Source organism: Abramis brama, assembly GCF_963993115.1.
Source record: "Abramis brama genome assembly, chromosome: 20".
Lineage (NCBI taxonomy): Eukaryota > Metazoa > Chordata > Actinopteri > Cypriniformes > Leuciscidae > Abramis > Abramis brama.
The window spans coordinates 13575360-13593347 of NC_139982.1; the positions used below are offsets into that span (position 1 = coordinate 13575360).

At 43.0% G+C, this 17988-nt stretch overlaps 1 protein-coding gene and 2 long non-coding RNA genes across 3 annotated transcripts in view; 1 reads left to right on the top strand and 2 right to left on the bottom strand.

Moving 5' to 3' along the window:
- Positions 1-860: 860 nt before the first annotated feature.
- On the bottom strand, positions 861-2305 carry LOC311071274. The gene is made up of 4 exons (XR_014603805.1): positions 2124-2305; positions 1481-1838; positions 1258-1400; positions 861-964 (listed from the first exon to the last, which is right to left on the bottom strand). It is a non-coding gene; the product is annotated as an uncharacterized lncRNA (long non-coding RNA).
- A 6826-nt stretch (positions 2306-9131) lies between these two features.
- The window catches only part of abtb2b (ankyrin repeat and BTB (POZ) domain containing 2b), a 53332-nt gene continuing 44475 nt past the window's right edge, over positions 9132-17988 (bottom strand). Inside the window, exons 5-17 of the mRNA XM_084095456.1 lie at positions 17354-17519; positions 17161-17250; positions 16495-16596; positions 15225-15321; positions 14336-14471; positions 12566-12840; positions 12227-12405; positions 11426-11531; positions 11091-11193; positions 10917-11007; positions 10763-10831; positions 10435-10548; positions 9132-9808 (exon numbers count right to left, since the gene is read on the bottom strand). Coding sequence (XP_083951582.1) covers positions 9605-9808; positions 10435-10548; positions 10763-10831; positions 10917-11007; positions 11091-11193; positions 11426-11531; positions 12227-12405; positions 12566-12840; positions 14336-14471; positions 15225-15321; positions 16495-16596; positions 17161-17250; positions 17354-17519 — 1732 coding nt within the window. The 3' untranslated portion in view covers positions 9132-9604. The remainder of the gene's footprint in view (positions 9809-10434; positions 10549-10762; positions 10832-10916; positions 11008-11090; positions 11194-11425; positions 11532-12226; positions 12406-12565; positions 12841-14335; positions 14472-15224; positions 15322-16494; positions 16597-17160; positions 17251-17353; positions 17520-17988) is intronic.
- LOC311071226 lies at positions 9834-10554 on the top strand. Its single transcript, XR_014603796.1, has 3 exons — positions 9834-9851; positions 9942-9986; positions 10443-10554. It is a non-coding gene; the product is annotated as an uncharacterized lncRNA (long non-coding RNA).

Consider the following 17988-nt stretch of genomic DNA (forward strand, 5'->3'; position numbering starts at 1 on the left):
AACGGTCAGATAAGTATGATTTAAACCATGCTAATGAAATTCCACTAATGCCAACATAATTTTCGAGTCTATTTAAAATAATGTTGTGGTCAATGGTATCAAATGTAGCACTAAGATCGAGTAACACTAATAGAGAGATACAACCACGATCGGATGATAAGAGCAAATCATTTGTAACTCTAATGAGAGTTGTCTCAGTACTATGGTATGGTCTAAATCCTGACTGGAAATCCTCGGAGATATCATTTCTTTCTAAAAAGGAACATAGTTGTGAGGATACCGCCTTTTCTAGTATCTTTGACAGAAAAGCTAGATTCGAGATCGGCCTGTAATTGACTAATTCGGTAGGATCAAGTTGCGTTTTTTTAACAAGTGGTTTAATCATAGCCAGCTTAAATTTTTTTGGTACGTATCCTAATGACAAAGATGAATTAATGATAGTAAGAAGAGGATCAATGACCTCTGGAAGCATCTTTTTCAGTAGTACGGAGGTTTATTAGTACGGAGGCAATCGAGCAGGCAGAAGCCTTAATCACGGCAAAAATGCTGAGCACTTCAGCAGCACAGGTGGTTGAAGCTACACGTGCACCGACTTATGTGGAAATAGCAACATGGGCGGACATACATCCACCACCACTTTTGCTACCACCACACAGTGCACAACACCACCACACACAGCCTGCACTGTCCCATCAGTTCAGCCCAGGGACAACGTGCAAGCAGATTTTAGATTGGTTAATAAAATGGTTATGGTCATGGTTAGCTGTCAATCACTCCCACTCCCTTTCACTGCGTTCCGTTGTCACGTGACGGATCTGACTACCGTGAAAAATTTCAAAGGCTGAATAAGAGAGAAGATAAACGCTGACAGATTTCTTTTATTTAAACCAGTCATGATTGAAAATGGCATCGAAGGTGATCCGTGTCTCTCTGTCATGAAGTTTTTCAAAAAGATCCAGGTATTCTGTCAAAGTTTCCAGAAGACAGTTGATTAGTCACGTTTGTCCTTATAGACACTCATAAACAGATTTTGAGAAATGTAGTTCATGTAAGGTCATGTTACCATGAAATACACAGCATTTCTTGCTGTTACTATGATATTCTCTGGATGCCCATGAAGATTTATTCATTGCTAAACATTCATTGTCAATCTGCTGTGTTTTACACTTTGCTCATCATTGACACTAATAATTTTACTGAGCTCTATATGTTTTTCAAGCAATGTTATTTTCATAGCGTTCTTGTTGTTGGTCTCACCTTTGGACAGACGTGACCTTTTCCAAGACCAACGGCTTATTCTTGGGACCAGAACATCCATCAGGTGGCGTACTGTATGTCCTCAGTTGTGGCCCACTCAGCGTACTTTCTGACCGCTAAGTTTAATAAGGGTTCATCAGCTCCTGTAAGAATACATTTCCAGTGTTTAGTAAAACATCATCAAACACATCAACAGTGAACGGTGTTCGAGAAGCCGACTCACGTCTTTCTTCGTGGAGCAGTGCGCTTCAGAAGTCCATCAGCTTGACTTGCAGGGTGTGTGGGTAGATGAGAATGTTCTTCATGTGTGTGTCGTGATAAACACCATGATCCATGCAGTGCTGCAGCGCAACAACGATCTGCCGAACGATGTGTTTCACTACGTATTCCGTCAGGCGACCTCGGTTTCGTTGGATGTACTGAAACAAGGTCATGCTGTGATGTGGATACTCCAGAACCAGGATGTCTTTATCTTCCATGACAAACATGTCATATAACTGTATGATATGTGTGCTAGTTGGAGACTTTTGTAGCAGCAACATTGCACCTGCGTCTCGACTCAAAGGTATGGGATACCCAGGCTAAAGAAAAGAGATTGACAGAAGGTTAGTTGACCCCTAACTAATCTCTAATCTCCTAACTAAAGGCCCGGGATACTTCATTTTCCATCTCGCGAGCCTTTCAAAGTAAACTCTTGGGCTGCTTAAAGAGTTAATTAAAAATGAAAGCAATGTACTTTACAACTGATGTTTCTAGGCTTTCAACTATATCTTATTCTCTCTAGATACAGGTTTATCAATTACCAAATTATAATTTAATAAAACAATTCTTGTAGAATTTCATGAAGAATAAAGTTGTCAACTTACCAATTCCACCAGCTTCTCAGGCCGCCTCTTCTTAATAAAACTGATGATCACCTAAAAAATGAAGAAATCTTCTGCAAACGTAAGTAATCTGATCCATTTTTGTTTGTGTGCGAGGTAATCTACAATCTTTACATTTCTGATCAAAACACTGATGTTTATGTCAGGACTGAAAGACTAAAGATAGAAGGAAACAAGAGGGGCCTGGACTCGAGAGGGTCTGTCGGCCTGGACTCGAGCGGGTCAGTCGGCCTGGACTCGAGAGGGTCTGTCGGCCTGGACTCGAGCGGGTCTGTCGGCCTGGACTCTAGCGGGTCAGTCGGCCTGGACTCGAGAGGGTCAGTCGGCCTGGACTCTAGCGGGTCAGTCGGCCTGGACTCGAGAGGGTCTGTCGGCCTGGACTCTAGCGGGTCAGTCGGCCTGGACTCGAGAGGGTCTGTCGGCCTGGACTCTAGCGGGTCAGTCGGCCTGGACTCGAGAGGGTCTGTCGGCCTGGACTCTAGCGGGTCAGTCGGCCTGGACTCGAGAGGGTCTGTCGGCCTGGACTCTAGCGGGTCAGTCGGCCTGGACTCGAGCGGGTCAGTCGGCCTGGACTCTAGCGAGTCAGTCGGCCTGGACTCGAGAGGGTCTGTCGTCCTGGACTCGAGCGGGTCAGTCGGCCTGGACTCGAGCGGGTCAGTCGGCCTGGACTCTAGCGAGTCAGTCGGCCTGGACTCGAGAGGGTCTGTCGGCCTGGACTCGAGAGGGTCTGTCGTCCTGGACTCGAGCGGGTCTGTCGTCCTGGACTCGAGCGGGTCAGTCGGCCTGGACTCGAGCGGGTCTGTCGGCCTGGACTCGAGCGGGTCTGTCGGCCTGGACTCGAGCGGGTCTGTCGGCCTGGACTCGAGCGGGTCTGTCGGCCTGGACTCGAGCGGGTCTGTCGGCCTGGACTCGAGCGGGTCTGTCGTCCTGGACTCGAGCGGGTCAGTCGGCCTGGACTCGAGCGGGTCTGTCGGCCTGGACTCGAGCGGGTCTGTCGGCCTGGACTCGAGCGGGTCTGTCGGCCTGGACTCGAGCGGGTCTGTCGGCCTGGACTCGAGCGGGTCTGTCGTCCTGGACTCTAGCGGGTCAGTCGGCCTGGACTCGAGAGGGTCAGTCGGCCTGGACTCTAGCGGGTCAGTCGGCCTGGACTCGAGAGGGTCAGTCGGCCTGGACTCTAGCGGGTCAGTCGGCCTGGACTCGAGAGGGTCTGTCGGCCTGGACTCTAGCGGGTCAGTCGGCCTGGACTCGAGAGGGTCTGTCGGCCTGGACTCTAGCGGGTCAGTCGGCCTGGACTCGAGAGGGTCTGTCGGCCTGGACTCTAGCGGGTCAGTCGGCCTGGACTCGAGAGGGTCTGTCGGCCTGGACTCTAGCGGGTCAGTCGGCCTGGACTCGAGCGGGTCAGTCGGCCTGGACTCTAGCGAGTCAGTCGTCCTGGACTCGAGCGGGTCTGTCGTCCTGGACTCGAGCGGGTCAGTCGGCCTGGACTCGAGCGGGTCAGTCGGCCTGGACTCTAGCGAGTCAGTCGGCCTGGACTCGAGAGGGTCTGTCGGCCTGGACTCGAGAGGGTCTGTCGTCCTGGACTCGAGCGGGTCTGTCGTCCTGGACTCGAGCGGGTCAGTCGGCCTGGACTCGAGCGGGTCTGTCGGCCTGGACTCGAGCGGGTCTGTCGGCCTGGACTCGAGCGGGTCTGTCGGCCTGGACTCGAGAGGGTCTGTCGTCCTGGACTCGAGCGGGTCTGTCGGCCTGGACTCGAGAGGGTCAGTCGGCCTGGACTCTAGCGGGTCAGTCGGCCTGGACTCGAGAGGGTCAGTCGGCCTGGACTCTAGCGGGTCAGTCGGCCTGGACTCGAGAGGGTCTGTCGGCCTGGACTCGAGAGGGTCAGTCGGCCTGGACTCTAGCGGGTCAGTCGGCCTGGACTCGAGAGGGTCAGTCGGCCTGGACTCTAGCGGGTCAGTCGGCCTGGACTCGAGAGGGTCTGTCGGCCTGGACTCTAGCGGGTCAGTCGGCCTGGACTCGAGAGGGTCTGTCGGCCTGGACTCTAGCGGGTCAGTCGGCCTGGACTCGAGAGGGTCTGTCGGCCTGGACTCTAGCGGGTCAGTCGGCCTGGACTCGAGAGGGTCTGTCGGCCTGGACTCTAGCGGGTCAGTCGGCCTGGACTCGAGCGGGTCAGTCGTCCTGGACTCGAGCGGGTCTGTCGTCCTGGACTCGAGCGGGTCAGTCGGCCTGGACTCGAGAGGGTCTGTCGGCCTGGACTCGAGAGGGTCTGTCGTCCTGGACTCGAGCGGGTCTGTCGTCCTGGACTCGAGCGGGTCAGTCGGCCTGGACTCGAGCGGGTCTGTCGGCCTGGACTCGAGCGGGTCTGTCGGCCTGGACTCGAGCGGGTCTGTCGGCCTGGACTCGAGCGGGTCTGTCGGCCTGGACTCGAGAGGGTCTGTCGTCCTGGACTCGAGCGGGTCTGTCGTCCTGGACTCGAGCGGGTCAGTCGGCCTGGACTCGAGCGGGTCTGTCGGCCTGGACTCGAGCGGGTCTGTCGGCCTGGACTCGAGCGGGTCTGTCGGCCTGGACTCGAGCGGGTCTGTCGGCCTGGACTCGAGCGGGTCTGTCGGCCTGGACTCGAGCGGGTCTGTCGTCCTGGACTCGAGCGGGTCTGTCGGCCTGGACTCGAGCGGGACTCATTGCTGAGTATTTTCTCCTTAAAACTGCAGTGAATCAAAGACAGTCTCAAAAACACAGTTTGAAATTGCTGGTGTTTCTGACGTCACAAACTACCTTGTAACTAGGGGTGTAACGGTACGTGTATTCGTACCGGACCGTTTCGGTACAGGGCTTTCGGTTCGGTGCACGTGTGTACCGAATGACCGAATGCAATATTTTGTGTGCGGAACATAGGTACATTTTCGTGTTTCCACACGAACATATTAAGTGGCGGAAGTCTCCGCGTTCAGCGCAAATCCCGCCCTGCAGCTGACATTTGCATACTGTCTATGGCAGCTGATTGTAAAGTTTTACCAGAGCCCGTCTGGTTTTACCCGTCGTCACTGTAACCTAAACCAATGAAATCGACTGCAGAGCGAAAAAAAAGCTTTTCCGCTCCGTGTGCGCCGCCGCACTCTCCGTTCCGTGTGTGTGCGCGCTGCGCTCTCTGCTCAATGTTCAATGTTCGACTCCGTGTTTGCGCTGCGCGTTCTGCTCTGTCGTTAACGGGCCAAACACTCCAATCATGTACCGATCACGCACTGGAAAAGCAAAATCCGCTCAAATAAGGTGAAATTTCTCTGTAGAAGACTTCTGTTTGCTGAGCTGGTATAGCCATGATGGGCAACAATGGTAAAATGACATGCTCTGGTAATAATAGCTTTGTAGGAATATATTTTATTTTGATAATTTGTAAAAAAAAAAAGGGAAAAAAAATCTTAAATTGATTGTTGATTGATTATTGAAAAATAATAATACATTGATATATATGTTTAATACTATTTTCTGTTCCTTTTTTCCCCTGGTGTTTCATTTAATTAGGTGATTCTAAGTTTAATGATTGATGATTACAAGCTTGGAGGAATTGCAATTAATTACAGCAAATTGTGCAATTAAAGTTCATTTTTTTCCCAGTCTTAATTTTTAAATATGAGCAGGCCTACAAGCTGGGATTGGTAATGCTGCACTGTAATCATAGTTATTTATTTATATTTTTCATTAAATTTATTATGTGATATTGGTTTGAGACTGAGAGTATTTTATTTAGTGGAGAACTTTGCAGCAGTATTTTGTTTCTTATTCTTTTTTTATTTTATATATATATATTATTATATTTAATTAAAAAGTGTTTAAAAAAAGTGTAAACAAATTGTTAAAAAAAAGTTTATAGTAATAAACAACCTGCAGTTTAATGTTTGCATTTCTTTCCCTTACTGTACCGAAAATAAACCGAACCGTGACTTTAAAACCGAGGTACGTACCGAACCGTGATTTTTGCGTACCGTTACACCCCTACTTGTAACCAATCAGGTCAACGTGCCGGCGGGCTTTTGCATATTAATAGCGAACTAGCAGGGGAGTCGTGAGAGAAGCCAGGTTATCCCGGTATATTTTTCTGTTGGGTATATCCCGGAAAAATCTGGTATATTTAGCAATACAGCGTAATGTATGATGCATGTTATGATGAACTATATGCCTTTCTCCACTGACGTTCTGAGCTGTTCAAAGTAAGCGTTTCTGATGATTGTTAGAAGGCAGCTGTCTGAATCTGAGATGGCGAACGGGAACACGGTTTGTGTAACATTTGTAGCAACACACTATTAGCTGTTTGATAACGTAGTCAAGCCAAAGGCTAATCATATTAATTACCGTTATGTGTCTGATGTTGTAAAGAGTGATACCATTGTGCAGCGTTTACCTCAGTAAGTTGACCGAGTGGATCTCTGAGCTGGTGTGAGTGAGTGGAGGCGGGGGCTAATTAGCATATTCATGGTTCCACGTATACTAAATAAGGAAAAACTTTTAAATAGCCTATGCCATTTTGGTGATCAAACATGAGTTTTAAGGGATACAAATATTGACTACAGGGGGACTTTAAGACTATAAAGCTTATATCAGGACCATATCCTAAATCTGTTTACACTTTTGTATAGTTTACCCTATCTGAACTCAGAAAATGTTTACAGTATTTTTCAATTTTTGATTTGTCAGGAGAATCTACTTTAACTTCACTGCCTGTGAAATATAAACAAGCCAGTGTTAGACTCATATGTGTACAAGATCAATCAATCAGTTTATTTATAGAGCAAAAATAAATAAAACAAACAACACAAACTGTGCTGTTGTAACCGGTCATACTTGACCCGCACCAAGCGGGACTCAAACCAAAGAAATTCAATAATACTATAAAGGTGTTTTTAATTTATTAGCCATTCCAAATTAGTACATTTTAAGTTTAGATTTTAATTCTTCCTTAAATCTTAAATAGTTCAGTAAGCTATTCCATGGTTTTGGTTCTGTAGTAGCAAAGATTCATTCAACAGTTTTTGGTCAGATGATCTCAAATAAACTGAGAGTTAGAAGTTAAAAGGTCAGAAAAATAAGTTGGTGCCAATCTGTTCAAAGCTTTAAAAACCAACAACAAAATTTTCAAATCAATTCTATAATTTACTGGCAACCAATGCAAGGACATTAACACAGAAGTAATGTGATCATAAATGCCTATAAAAAGTCTAGCAACAGCATTTTGTACCAATTGTAACCGATTTATAAAAGACTTGTTTATTCCTCTATATAATGAATTGCAGTAGTCAAGGTGAGAGGAGACAAAAACAAGTATAACTTGCTCAAACTCTTCAAAAAAAGTCTTAAGTGTTAAAAACTTGAGAATTTAGGTTTAATGTAGGGTTTCCTTTTTGTCTGCTGAACCCATACGATGATAAATTATGTTCTAAGCTTTTGACAAGCATTACATTTAAAGGTGGGGCAGGCGATTTCAGAGAGGCTAGCAATAGCAAGCTAGCTTCAAAACACATGAACGCGCACAGCAAAGCTGCAAAGCATCACGAGATGAGAGACAGCGTTTAACTACCTCATGTCTCAAAGCACACAACATTACAATAATAATGAATGTAAACAACTTTCAGCGCTCTAGTTGTACCACCTGACTACTGCAGATTCACTTTGGTGTTGATAATGTTGACATAGAAACACATAAATCCAAGTCTAAGGACGTAAACAGGTCCAGGTAGAACGTCACGGGTTGCCATCTCGTAATTACGGTTACGACATGCAGCATAAGCTCAATGTTTTGGTTCAGGAGGAATGATAAAAGACGGCTGCTGTTTGTGTGTGGCGCTCGGTGACTGTCGTCTGTCTACAACTCTACATCGCCTTACAGAACGGACTGATGACGTGATGTCTGCGCGAGCAGGTTCGCGGAGGGATGGAAATACATTCACAGGGTAACAGGCAGGTAAGGCGTCCTATCACTGAATTTAGACCGAATGCAATGACTGGATAATTTATTTATTTTTTTGCTCTTGAGACTTCTACAGAATATATATGTACATTTTGTTAAATATTTACACCACTTCTGTTATTGATTGATATCAGGATGTGAAGAGTTTCAACCAGTATAACAAAAAGTTGAACTTTAATGACTAACTTTTGTATTTTGTAGATTTTTTCAGATGTTATATTTTGACTTAATTTGATGTTAAAAATTGTCTACATAATGGATATACAAAATAAAAAAGGTAATTTAGCCATGTTTTTCTCGCAATTGGGAGTTTAGGCCTATATCTCGCAATTCTGACCTTTTTTTCCTCAGAATTGTGTGACAAAGTCTGAATTGCGAGAAGTAAACTCGCAATTTTGAGAAAAAAAGTCTGAATTGTGAGATAAAAAGTCGCAAATATCTTTTAAATCATTTTAGTCAGTTTTTATTAGGCTACTGATAGGACAGTCTACATCGCTTCATGTAAGTGAACATAAAAGGTACGGTTCATTTCATTTTGTGGTAGGCTACTTGTAAAATTACTGAGTGCACCGTTTTTATTTCTGTGACAGTCTCACACACCCCTGCAGTTTATTCACTTATTAGGAGTTTGTGAATTCCCAGTTTGGAAAGTGTTTGTGTATATTTTCATCAGTACTTGTAGGTGTTTGTGTCAAGCCTGGTAAGTTGACCTCGCTGTTTTTCTCCTTTATTTTCTTTTTCATTGCTTTCTGATTCATAACAGCATGCAGTGCTCTCAATAACCAGAAGGTGGCAGCACAGTCTCATTTTTAAATTCAACTTTAAAGTGTTTGCCAGCTTAACATACATTACTTCATTTGTTTTGTAGCTAGACTTGACTATGTTGTTAAAAAAATTATATATATACACACACACACACACACACACACACACACACACACACAAGAATGCAATGAACCCATTGTAATATTTGCATACTTAATTGTGGTCTTCTGTTGCTGTTTGGATAAAATTTTAGACACAAAAGTTTTTTTTATATATAACTTTATTTGCTTTGCATGAAACAAGATAAAATAGCAACTTAAATAATCTCACATCTTTAAATAGAACATTGTTTTTCTCCATTACAAGATTCATCTATAATAGCTTAAAATAAAACAATAATGAAGGGGGAAAAAAAGATATGCTCTAGCCTCCCACTCTGCCAAACTCTGTACAAAATAGCATCTGTTTTAGGTGTGGGAAAACTGTTGTCCACAATCGTAACATACTTTAGTTCGATAGCTTTAGCCACACAAACGCTGCAGCATTTAATGTCAAGCTTGTGTCCATTAAATGATTATTTTTTTTTTATTTCATGAAACTGTCCACAAAGCTCAACTTCAGTCAGTCCGTCTTTTTTTCAACAGCATTTCCTTTTCATATTTCCTCAGGCTTTCCATATTGTCTAAACACCTTACACATTCATGTCCTTTCTTCTTTGTGTATTTTTCCGTCTTTTTCTCTTTCACACACGAGAAGTCACTAGCAGTGAGCGTAGTCTGCGCGCTAACGTTGCCTCGAGCTCTTCCAGGAGCGAGTCTTTCCCAGATCCGCCTCGTGTCCCGGATCCCAGGATCAGCGCCCGGAAGGCTTCCCTCTCCAACAGACCCGCCATGTTCTGCAGGAAGAAACCTTCACAGTGTGTGCTGAGCTCCACCGCACCGTGAGCCTGGGGAAAGAAATCAATCAGTTAGGCCTGGGGAGACACTTCGGTAATAATTATTACATTGTTGTCCTGTCAAAATTTTAAAGGTAACTATTAGTAAATAAAATGTCATGTTTTTTTGTTTTTTTTGTCATAGGGCTGTGAAACGATTAATCGTGATCAATCGCATCAAAAACAAAAGGTTTGTGTTTACATAATATACTGTGTATAATGTATAAATTTAAGAAATATTTGCACATACTGTGTACATTTATATTATAAATATTTTATATAGTAACATTTATATATATATAAATAACTTTTATGTTGGATGCGATTAATCGTTTCACAGCCCTTCTTTGTCATTATCATGGTACAATATTGTAGAATGTCATGATACCACCAAAATACTTTGTAGTTGAGTGTGTTACAACTTCTTACTCGTTACAAAGGAAATATGTTTGGTCAGTTACTAGTATTTTTGGTCAGTTACTATTATTTTACATTCAACATTATTCAGATTCTTTTTGATGGCATGAATTGTTTATAATTATACAATTGTATATATTTAGATATTGTATATTTACTGTATAAATTAAATAGATTTTTAATGATTATATATAATTTTATGTAAACTGATATATTTGTACCTTGGCAGTGTGGTAGATGTCCACAGCATTGTCCAGGTCAATGCCCTGAGCGCAGAGGATTTCACAGTGCCGCTGTAGCGCCCCCAGCTGGAACGAACTGGCCGCTGACAGTAACTACAGAAGGGAAACAAAAATGTTTTTTTTTTTCTTTTTTCTTTTTTTTTAACACAACGTGTTATTACTTCAATCTACAAACATATTTTACTGGCTAATCTCAATGAATGTGAAAAGATAAAGTTTCATCTTAAATAATTGCAGGTAAACTCAAGAGGTTCCACTGCATAAAGGCCGTACTTTGCTGGGTTGGACTGTATCTTGTTTGTCTTACCTCCAGTAACTCTGAGACGCCCATCTTCAGAGACTCTGTCCCCCCGCAGTACAGGTATGACATCATCACCTGGATAAACACAACGAGATTGTGATTACTCCCAATAACATCTGGGAACACCATGTTGTCGCACGGGTTCATCGAGTGTTCATACCTGGAAGATGTTGTACTTGATGTTGCTGATCTCGATGTCTTTGCGGGGCTGAGAGCTGTCCGATCCGTTCAGAGCCAACAGAGATTTGAACCTGATCCCAGAGCGAACAGTTGTGTCAAAATAAAATCTACTGCAGAGACCCGTGTTACAAGATAAACAAATGTTTAGGCTCACCTGTCGGACGCTGTGAGCAGCAGAACCCCGTGAGCATAGAACGGCTTTCCCTCCACGAGGAACGTCACGTCAGACATCTCTGGGTTGTTCAGGAAGTGAGGGTCTGCGGAAAGAGGAGAAATCAGACTTCCTCAAGATTTTAACAGAGTAATCATTTACAGACAAAACTACAAATCAAAGAATTAGCTAAATCTACAACTTAATATGTCTTAATATGAATCAATGACAAACAAACTTTAGTTTTTGAATTTTAAATCAATGTTGAGTCATTTTATGTGGATCCAGTCAGTGTTGCCAATTCATAATTATAACTGTACTAAGATGGAGTGAATTACCAAGTTGAGCGGAGAGAGCGGGCTTCTTCTCTTGGATAGGAGGAAGTGGAGCAGGACCGTAACAGTGACTAAAGATGATGCCCAGCTGTTGGTTTATTGCCTCGTTCTATAAAGGAAAGAAAGAAGAAAGAATTAGTCATAAGGAAGTTTTAACTAGAGACTACCGTTGCTTCCGAAATCCCGGACTGAGCAGGAACTGCATTTGAATTTTGAATTTACTTCGCGACTATGAATATGGCTAGTATGAATGAAATTCGGACGTGCTACATCCGCCATGTTGTTACTGTCACATGACCTACCAGCATCAGTTGCGTCACTTCACTGCCATTCATGATGGGAAAGTAAAGAGTCCATTGAATGCTTACTTCAGAATCTCGGCTAAATTAGTAGGTCATCCGGGGACTTTTCGCCCTCGGATTTTCAAATACTAAGTATTCGGACATGCACTACTCCTCTTTTGGCGTACTGTATAGTAGGGAAGTATTCGATTTAGGACGGGGTGTAAGAATTATTTATAGACCTCTTCACACCAAATCTGAATTTTTGCCATAAAAGAAGCACAAAAATATTTTAGAACATAATGCATGTCCATTTCAGATCCTCGAAATTGGAAAAATTGTAACTACAATGAGCTGTCATGTTTTAATTCGAAGTCTAGTTACATTTTTAATTGTTCACCATCCATTGACAATGATACAAATTCATAAACTAAGGTTCTCAATTTTTTTATATATATAGATTTTTAGTTTTTTTGTCGTTATATTGGGCCTTCTATGAACAAATATCCAGGTTTTTCAGTACCTTGTTTTTTTTCAGGATGTTAAACATCAAAGGAAACCCGACGCAGACTACTTCCTCACAGTAGTCCTCCTCTTTGATGGAGCTGAAGTCTCGTAAAAGAGAGAGCGTGACTCCGGCTCTGGACTTCAGCTGAGCGCTGCGCAGCGACTCCAGCCATACGTGAAGCTTCCACGGCACTCCTGCGGGATCAGGTCATATTATGAAGAAACTTTTGCAAATAATCAAATGCTTGCTAGATAGCTCAGCTTATTGTAACTGTATCACAGAAAATCTATATTTGATCATAAATTAATGAAAGTGTTACTCTATGATATCTTGTTATATATGCGTCTAACCTACCCAACGATCTGAGCTCCATGGTGACGTCCAGATAGCCGTGCTCTGCGCTGTAGAAGGACGCCTCCTGCAGAGCTTTCATACGGGCCTTACACAGCTTGGGCAGGGCATCTTCTGACAGCAGGCTGAGGTTGGGGGATGGAGGAGGGGGTAGAGAGTGTCCGTTCCTGCCGGACGCCCGCGTCTCGCCCTCCACGCCCTCCGCCAGGATCTCCTCCAGCGAGAGCACGTCTTCCCGCACCTTCTGAGGCTGAGAGAGGAGCTTCCTCAAAACATTCCTGCAAAACATACTTCGGTTAGTTCAGGGATGGATGGATGTGTAACCCCTCCAGCCGGGTCCTACTCGCCCCGCTCTGTGCGGGCCTCGAATCCGGGTCGCGGCACCAATTTGTAGCGGATTTCGTCTCGCACCACAAAGAAACTCCCCGACACCAATGGCTTCGCTGGACCACGTCTGCAGTTTATTGACAGAGAACAGCCTGTGACTGGAGAGAGTCAGCTGAAAGAGAGTGAACCTGAAGGCTTGTGTGTTGATTGTCTGTCCACGTGGTCCACCGAAGCCAGTGGGGTCGGGGAGTTTCTTTGTGGTGCGAGACGAAGTCCGCGGCAAATTGATGGTAGATAAATGGTTGTCTAGATAGATAATTAATGATTTGGCATATGGATGGACAGATTAATAAAAATCTAGATGGGATAGATAGCTGGTGAATGATTAGATGGGTAGATAGCTGGCTAGGCAGAAAACTAATAATTGGAAAGATAGATATTTTGGTACACAGGTATATAGGGTAATGGGTATATAGATAGCGGGAGAGATAATGAATGCTTGGACATAAGACTGATAGAAAGCAAGATGGGATAGATAGATAAATGATTAGATGGGTAGACGACTGGGTAGATATGAATGATTGGTCAGGTAGATAGATGGTTGATTGGATAGATAATAAATGCTTGGAAATATAGATAGCTAGATAGTTGGCTGATGAATGATTAAATATAAGAAGACGGCTGATAGATAATGAACGACTGGACAGATAACTAGAGAGTTGGATTGATGGGTAGATAGACGTTGGCTTGATGTATAATGAATGATTGGATAGACAGTTGGCTGAGTGGATAATAAATAGATGGATAATAAATTATTGGACAAAGATAGATTGATAGAAAGCTATGATAGCTGGATAGATAGATGAATGATTAGATAGATAGATAGAAATGAATAATATGACAGATTCATATAGAAAAGTAGATGATGAATGATTGGCTAGACAGAATGTGGATGATTTGACGGTCACCGTGATTTTGCCAAGTAAGACATGTTCCTGGATCAACATATTTTGTTGATCCTGGATAACATTCCTGTCCCAAAATTTAGTCCTAACCCTATCCCTACCCCTAAACCTAACCCTACCCATAACTTTTCCCTAAAATCAGAGGGAAATGATAGGTGAATAACACTGATGTTGAAGCACCTCACCCTGGTTTTAAGCCTAAACTTGACATAAACTGTAAACTTGTTCCTCAATCTGATTGGTTGATTGGAAAATTGTTCCAGGATCAACAAAGATGTTGATCCAGGAACATGTGGTACTTGGTGAAATCACGTTCACCATGATTTGACATTGATATTCTGTAGATGACACATATGCAGTGTCATATTTGCTAAATATGAGATCATTATGTGGTAATGCAGCTGTGTATTTGTTGTAATAACTGATGATGTTCAGAGTTCGTGAGGAGTGAGTGTGTTCGTATGATGATGGGAGGCATTACCTATGGCCATGTGCAGCAGCGTGACTGAAGCAGTTCATGTCCTCATACAGAGATGATGTCAGAGCGTGACCGTCCTGGGACCTCAGCAGGGGATCTGCCCCCCGCGCCAGCAGTAAACTCACCATCTCGTAATTCCCTGTGAGAGTGACCGGAGGAGAAGGAAAGAAGAAACAGATGGTGAGGTTGCAGAGAAGTGTAGAGTAAATGAGCGAGAACCACAATAAAAGAAAAGAACACACTTCATGATCATTACTGTAATGATCTTGGAAGGGTCACGTCTTGAGGAATCAACTTTTCCTTGATCTTTAGAGATAAAAGAGCTTGATGTACTAGGAAAACATGCTCTAAGTTTAAGAACTCACAACATTGTCCAAGATCTACTCTACTCTTTAGATTTCTGACACCAGAAAAGTGAAATATTAACATTACCGCCCACATTTACAATACAAATTGCCTATTGAAGTTCAGAAACTTGGCCCACCTGGTCACAGTGAGGTATTTAGAATGAAGTAGGACAGATAGTGGTTACGTATACCAAACCTTTTACTTACTAAAGGTAAAATAAAACATAACTCCTTTGAATGTTGCAGAACCTCTTGTTGAATGTCCCCACATCTATAAAAGGTTTTAAACACTCTGAACTGTTGCAAAACACGTCTTCCTGACCCAATTCTGTCAACTCTCGTACAGTTTGTGGCCTCTACAGTTTGGCTCCGGTCTGCCAACACATGGCCATATTTTTAGGGATTCCTGTTTGGGATGGGAGTGACCAGCCTTCCCTGGCAGGCTGTAAATCTGAGCTGGTGGAGGTTGTGAGAGAGAGGCTGAATCGAGTGAGGGAGTTGTGCTACACACACACACACACGCACACACACACACACACACACACCTGCTGCAGACGCCAGCTGAAGAGGCGTCTCGGCGTTACTCTCCTGTCCGTAACGCACGGCTGCTCCTTCCACGTTTGCCCCGGCATCTAATAGAAGCTGAAGAGACAGACAAGTATTCATGTTAAGAAAGTAACAGCAAAAACTACAGTTAACAATAAACACAAGGATCAAACTTACATTGTGTGGCTTAACAATATTACATTCCTTACAAAAAAGAAGTTTATTTAAGTGTGATATAGTTAGGGTTAGGGTTATAAGTATACATACTTTATACTAAAGAGAAGTGTATACTTTCAGTCTACTTTTTAGGTAGGCTACTTATCAGAGATAGACTTAAAATTATACTTAAGTATGCTTTGCTTCTACTGAAAAATACATTTGGCCTATACTTGTGTTAAAGTACTGTTAAAGGTCCATTTAAAATTAATACAAATTTAGAAACCGTGTAGTATACTTAAGCATAATGTTAAGTTCACTTTAAGAAACATTTTAAGTGTACTTGGAGTATATAAACTATTAAAATTTGTTTACTGAGAGTATACTTGTACTTTCACTAACTAAAAAGTGGGCTAGAAGTCTATCCCCCGGTTTCACAGACAAGGCAATGTTGTCTAGTCCCAGACTAAAAAGCATATTTGAGCTGTTTTAACTGAAATCAACTTGCACAGACAAGTATGCCAATGCCATTGTTTTCTCTCAAGATGCACATCAATAATGTTTTTTTCCTCAAGGCATGTTTATAAAAGCTACTTAAATTATCTTAATTGAACTAAGGCCTAATGCTTAATCTAAGCCCTGTTTGTGAAACCAGGCTTATAACTAGTAAAATAACAGTATAAGTTCACTTGTATACTTCACAATATAGTTGCAGTACAAATGAAAAACTTTGATGGAACAAGTTTACCACTGTTAAGTACACTTAAAAGCATACTTTTATAAACTAAGAAATTGGCCAGTTTAGTTCCAATATGTATTGAAATTGTACACTTGCAAGTATATTACTAGTACATTGATTTTAGTCGGCTATACTTGCTACATAAAGTATACTTGGAAAATATTCAATTAACTTGAAGTATACTTCTTTGTAAGACATACATGGATGTCAGTAGTAGCATATCTAAGTAGTAGCATATGCTATACTAAGGCTAGGGTTAGTATTTGTTTCAGTGTTGTGACTAGGATGACCAATGAAATCTTTAGAATCAGCTGTGGGGTTTGCGCTTGACTGGTTTAGGCAAAAACAAAACAAAAAAGCAAGCAGCTCTTTACCTGAACTACTGATATATGTCCATGTAACACAGCGAACGTGAGCGCCACCCAGTGGCGGCTGTCAGGGTAGACTGAAGGGTGTTTGGGAGAGCAAACGGGTACCTGAACACAAAAACACTGTCAGCTTTCATCCATTTCTTCATAAAAAACATTTACAACATTACAATAAAAAAAAAATCTGACAAATTATCAATCATAGGCTAGCTTTTATTTTTATTTTTTATTATTAATTGTTCAGCTGCTTGTCCAAATTTTTTTTTTTTTTTTTTTTTGAGAATTTTTGGTTAAATGCAAAACAATTAATTCAAGTAAGGTTTTTTCCCCATTCAAAACGGTATTTTTTATTTTTATAGATTTATGGATATTTTTTTTTTTAGAAACGGATATATATATCACAACAGGTTATCAAAACATTTTTGAAAGATTAAAAGATTTTTAAATTTAAAAAACGCATATTGTTTTTGTCCATAGACTTGGTTGATCTCTTGAAAAATCTCTAGTTGAGAATATCTTTTTTTCAAATAACTTTTTTCAAAGAATGCTTAATTTGGCATCAGTTTTGCTTTGTAAATATTTTATTGACATTTAATCCCATTTAACTTGGTATAAACAGGCCTTAACATCCAAAAATAGTGACAGACTAATATAGCAACTGGTGGTACATACCGCCACATCCAGATTGGCTCCGGCGTCAATCAGCATCTGGACTAAAGCTTCGTCTCCAGCGGCGCAGGCGTACATCAGCGGGGTCATACCCTGCACGGGTGCAGAGAGAGCAGAGTTGAACATCTGGATCCACAACATCACATCCGTGTAACAGAATGATGTGTAGTTAAGTGGTGTTCTGATCTTACGGTACCTGGTCATCCATGCTGTTGACACCATCAGGCCCCAGCAGCTCGATGGCCTGGCCGATCAGATCAGTGCGGCCGCAGTTCAGCATGCGGAAGCCCAGGTCCAGCTGGAACTTATCTGTGGCCGCTCTGGCATCCAGACGCCTGAAGGAACTGAAACAGCACTCCGGCCTACAAAAGACAGGAGAAGAGTTAGTAAACACGCAGATACAAGGAGGAGGACAGTGAGTGAGTGAGTGAGTGACAATGACAGGGAGTGAATGAGTGAAATTAATGAGTGACTGTGTGAGTGACTGTCAGTGAGTGAGTGAGTGAGTGAGTGGATGAGTGAGTGGATGAGAGAGAGGGAGGGAGGGAGTGAGTGGACGAGGAGAGGGAGGGAGGGAGTGAGTGAGTGGACGAGAGAGGGAGTGAGTGAGTGGACGGGTGGATGAGAGTGAGTGAGTGAGTGAGTGGATGAGAGTGAGTGAGTGGGCGGGTGAGTGAGTGAGTGAGTGGATGAGAGAGAGGGAGGGAGGGAGTGAGTGGATGAGAGAGAGGGAGGGAGGGAGTGAGTGAGTGGACGAGAGGGAGGGAGTGAGTGAGTGGACGAGAGGGAGGGAGGGAGTGAGTGAGTGGACGGGTGGATGAGTGAGTGAGT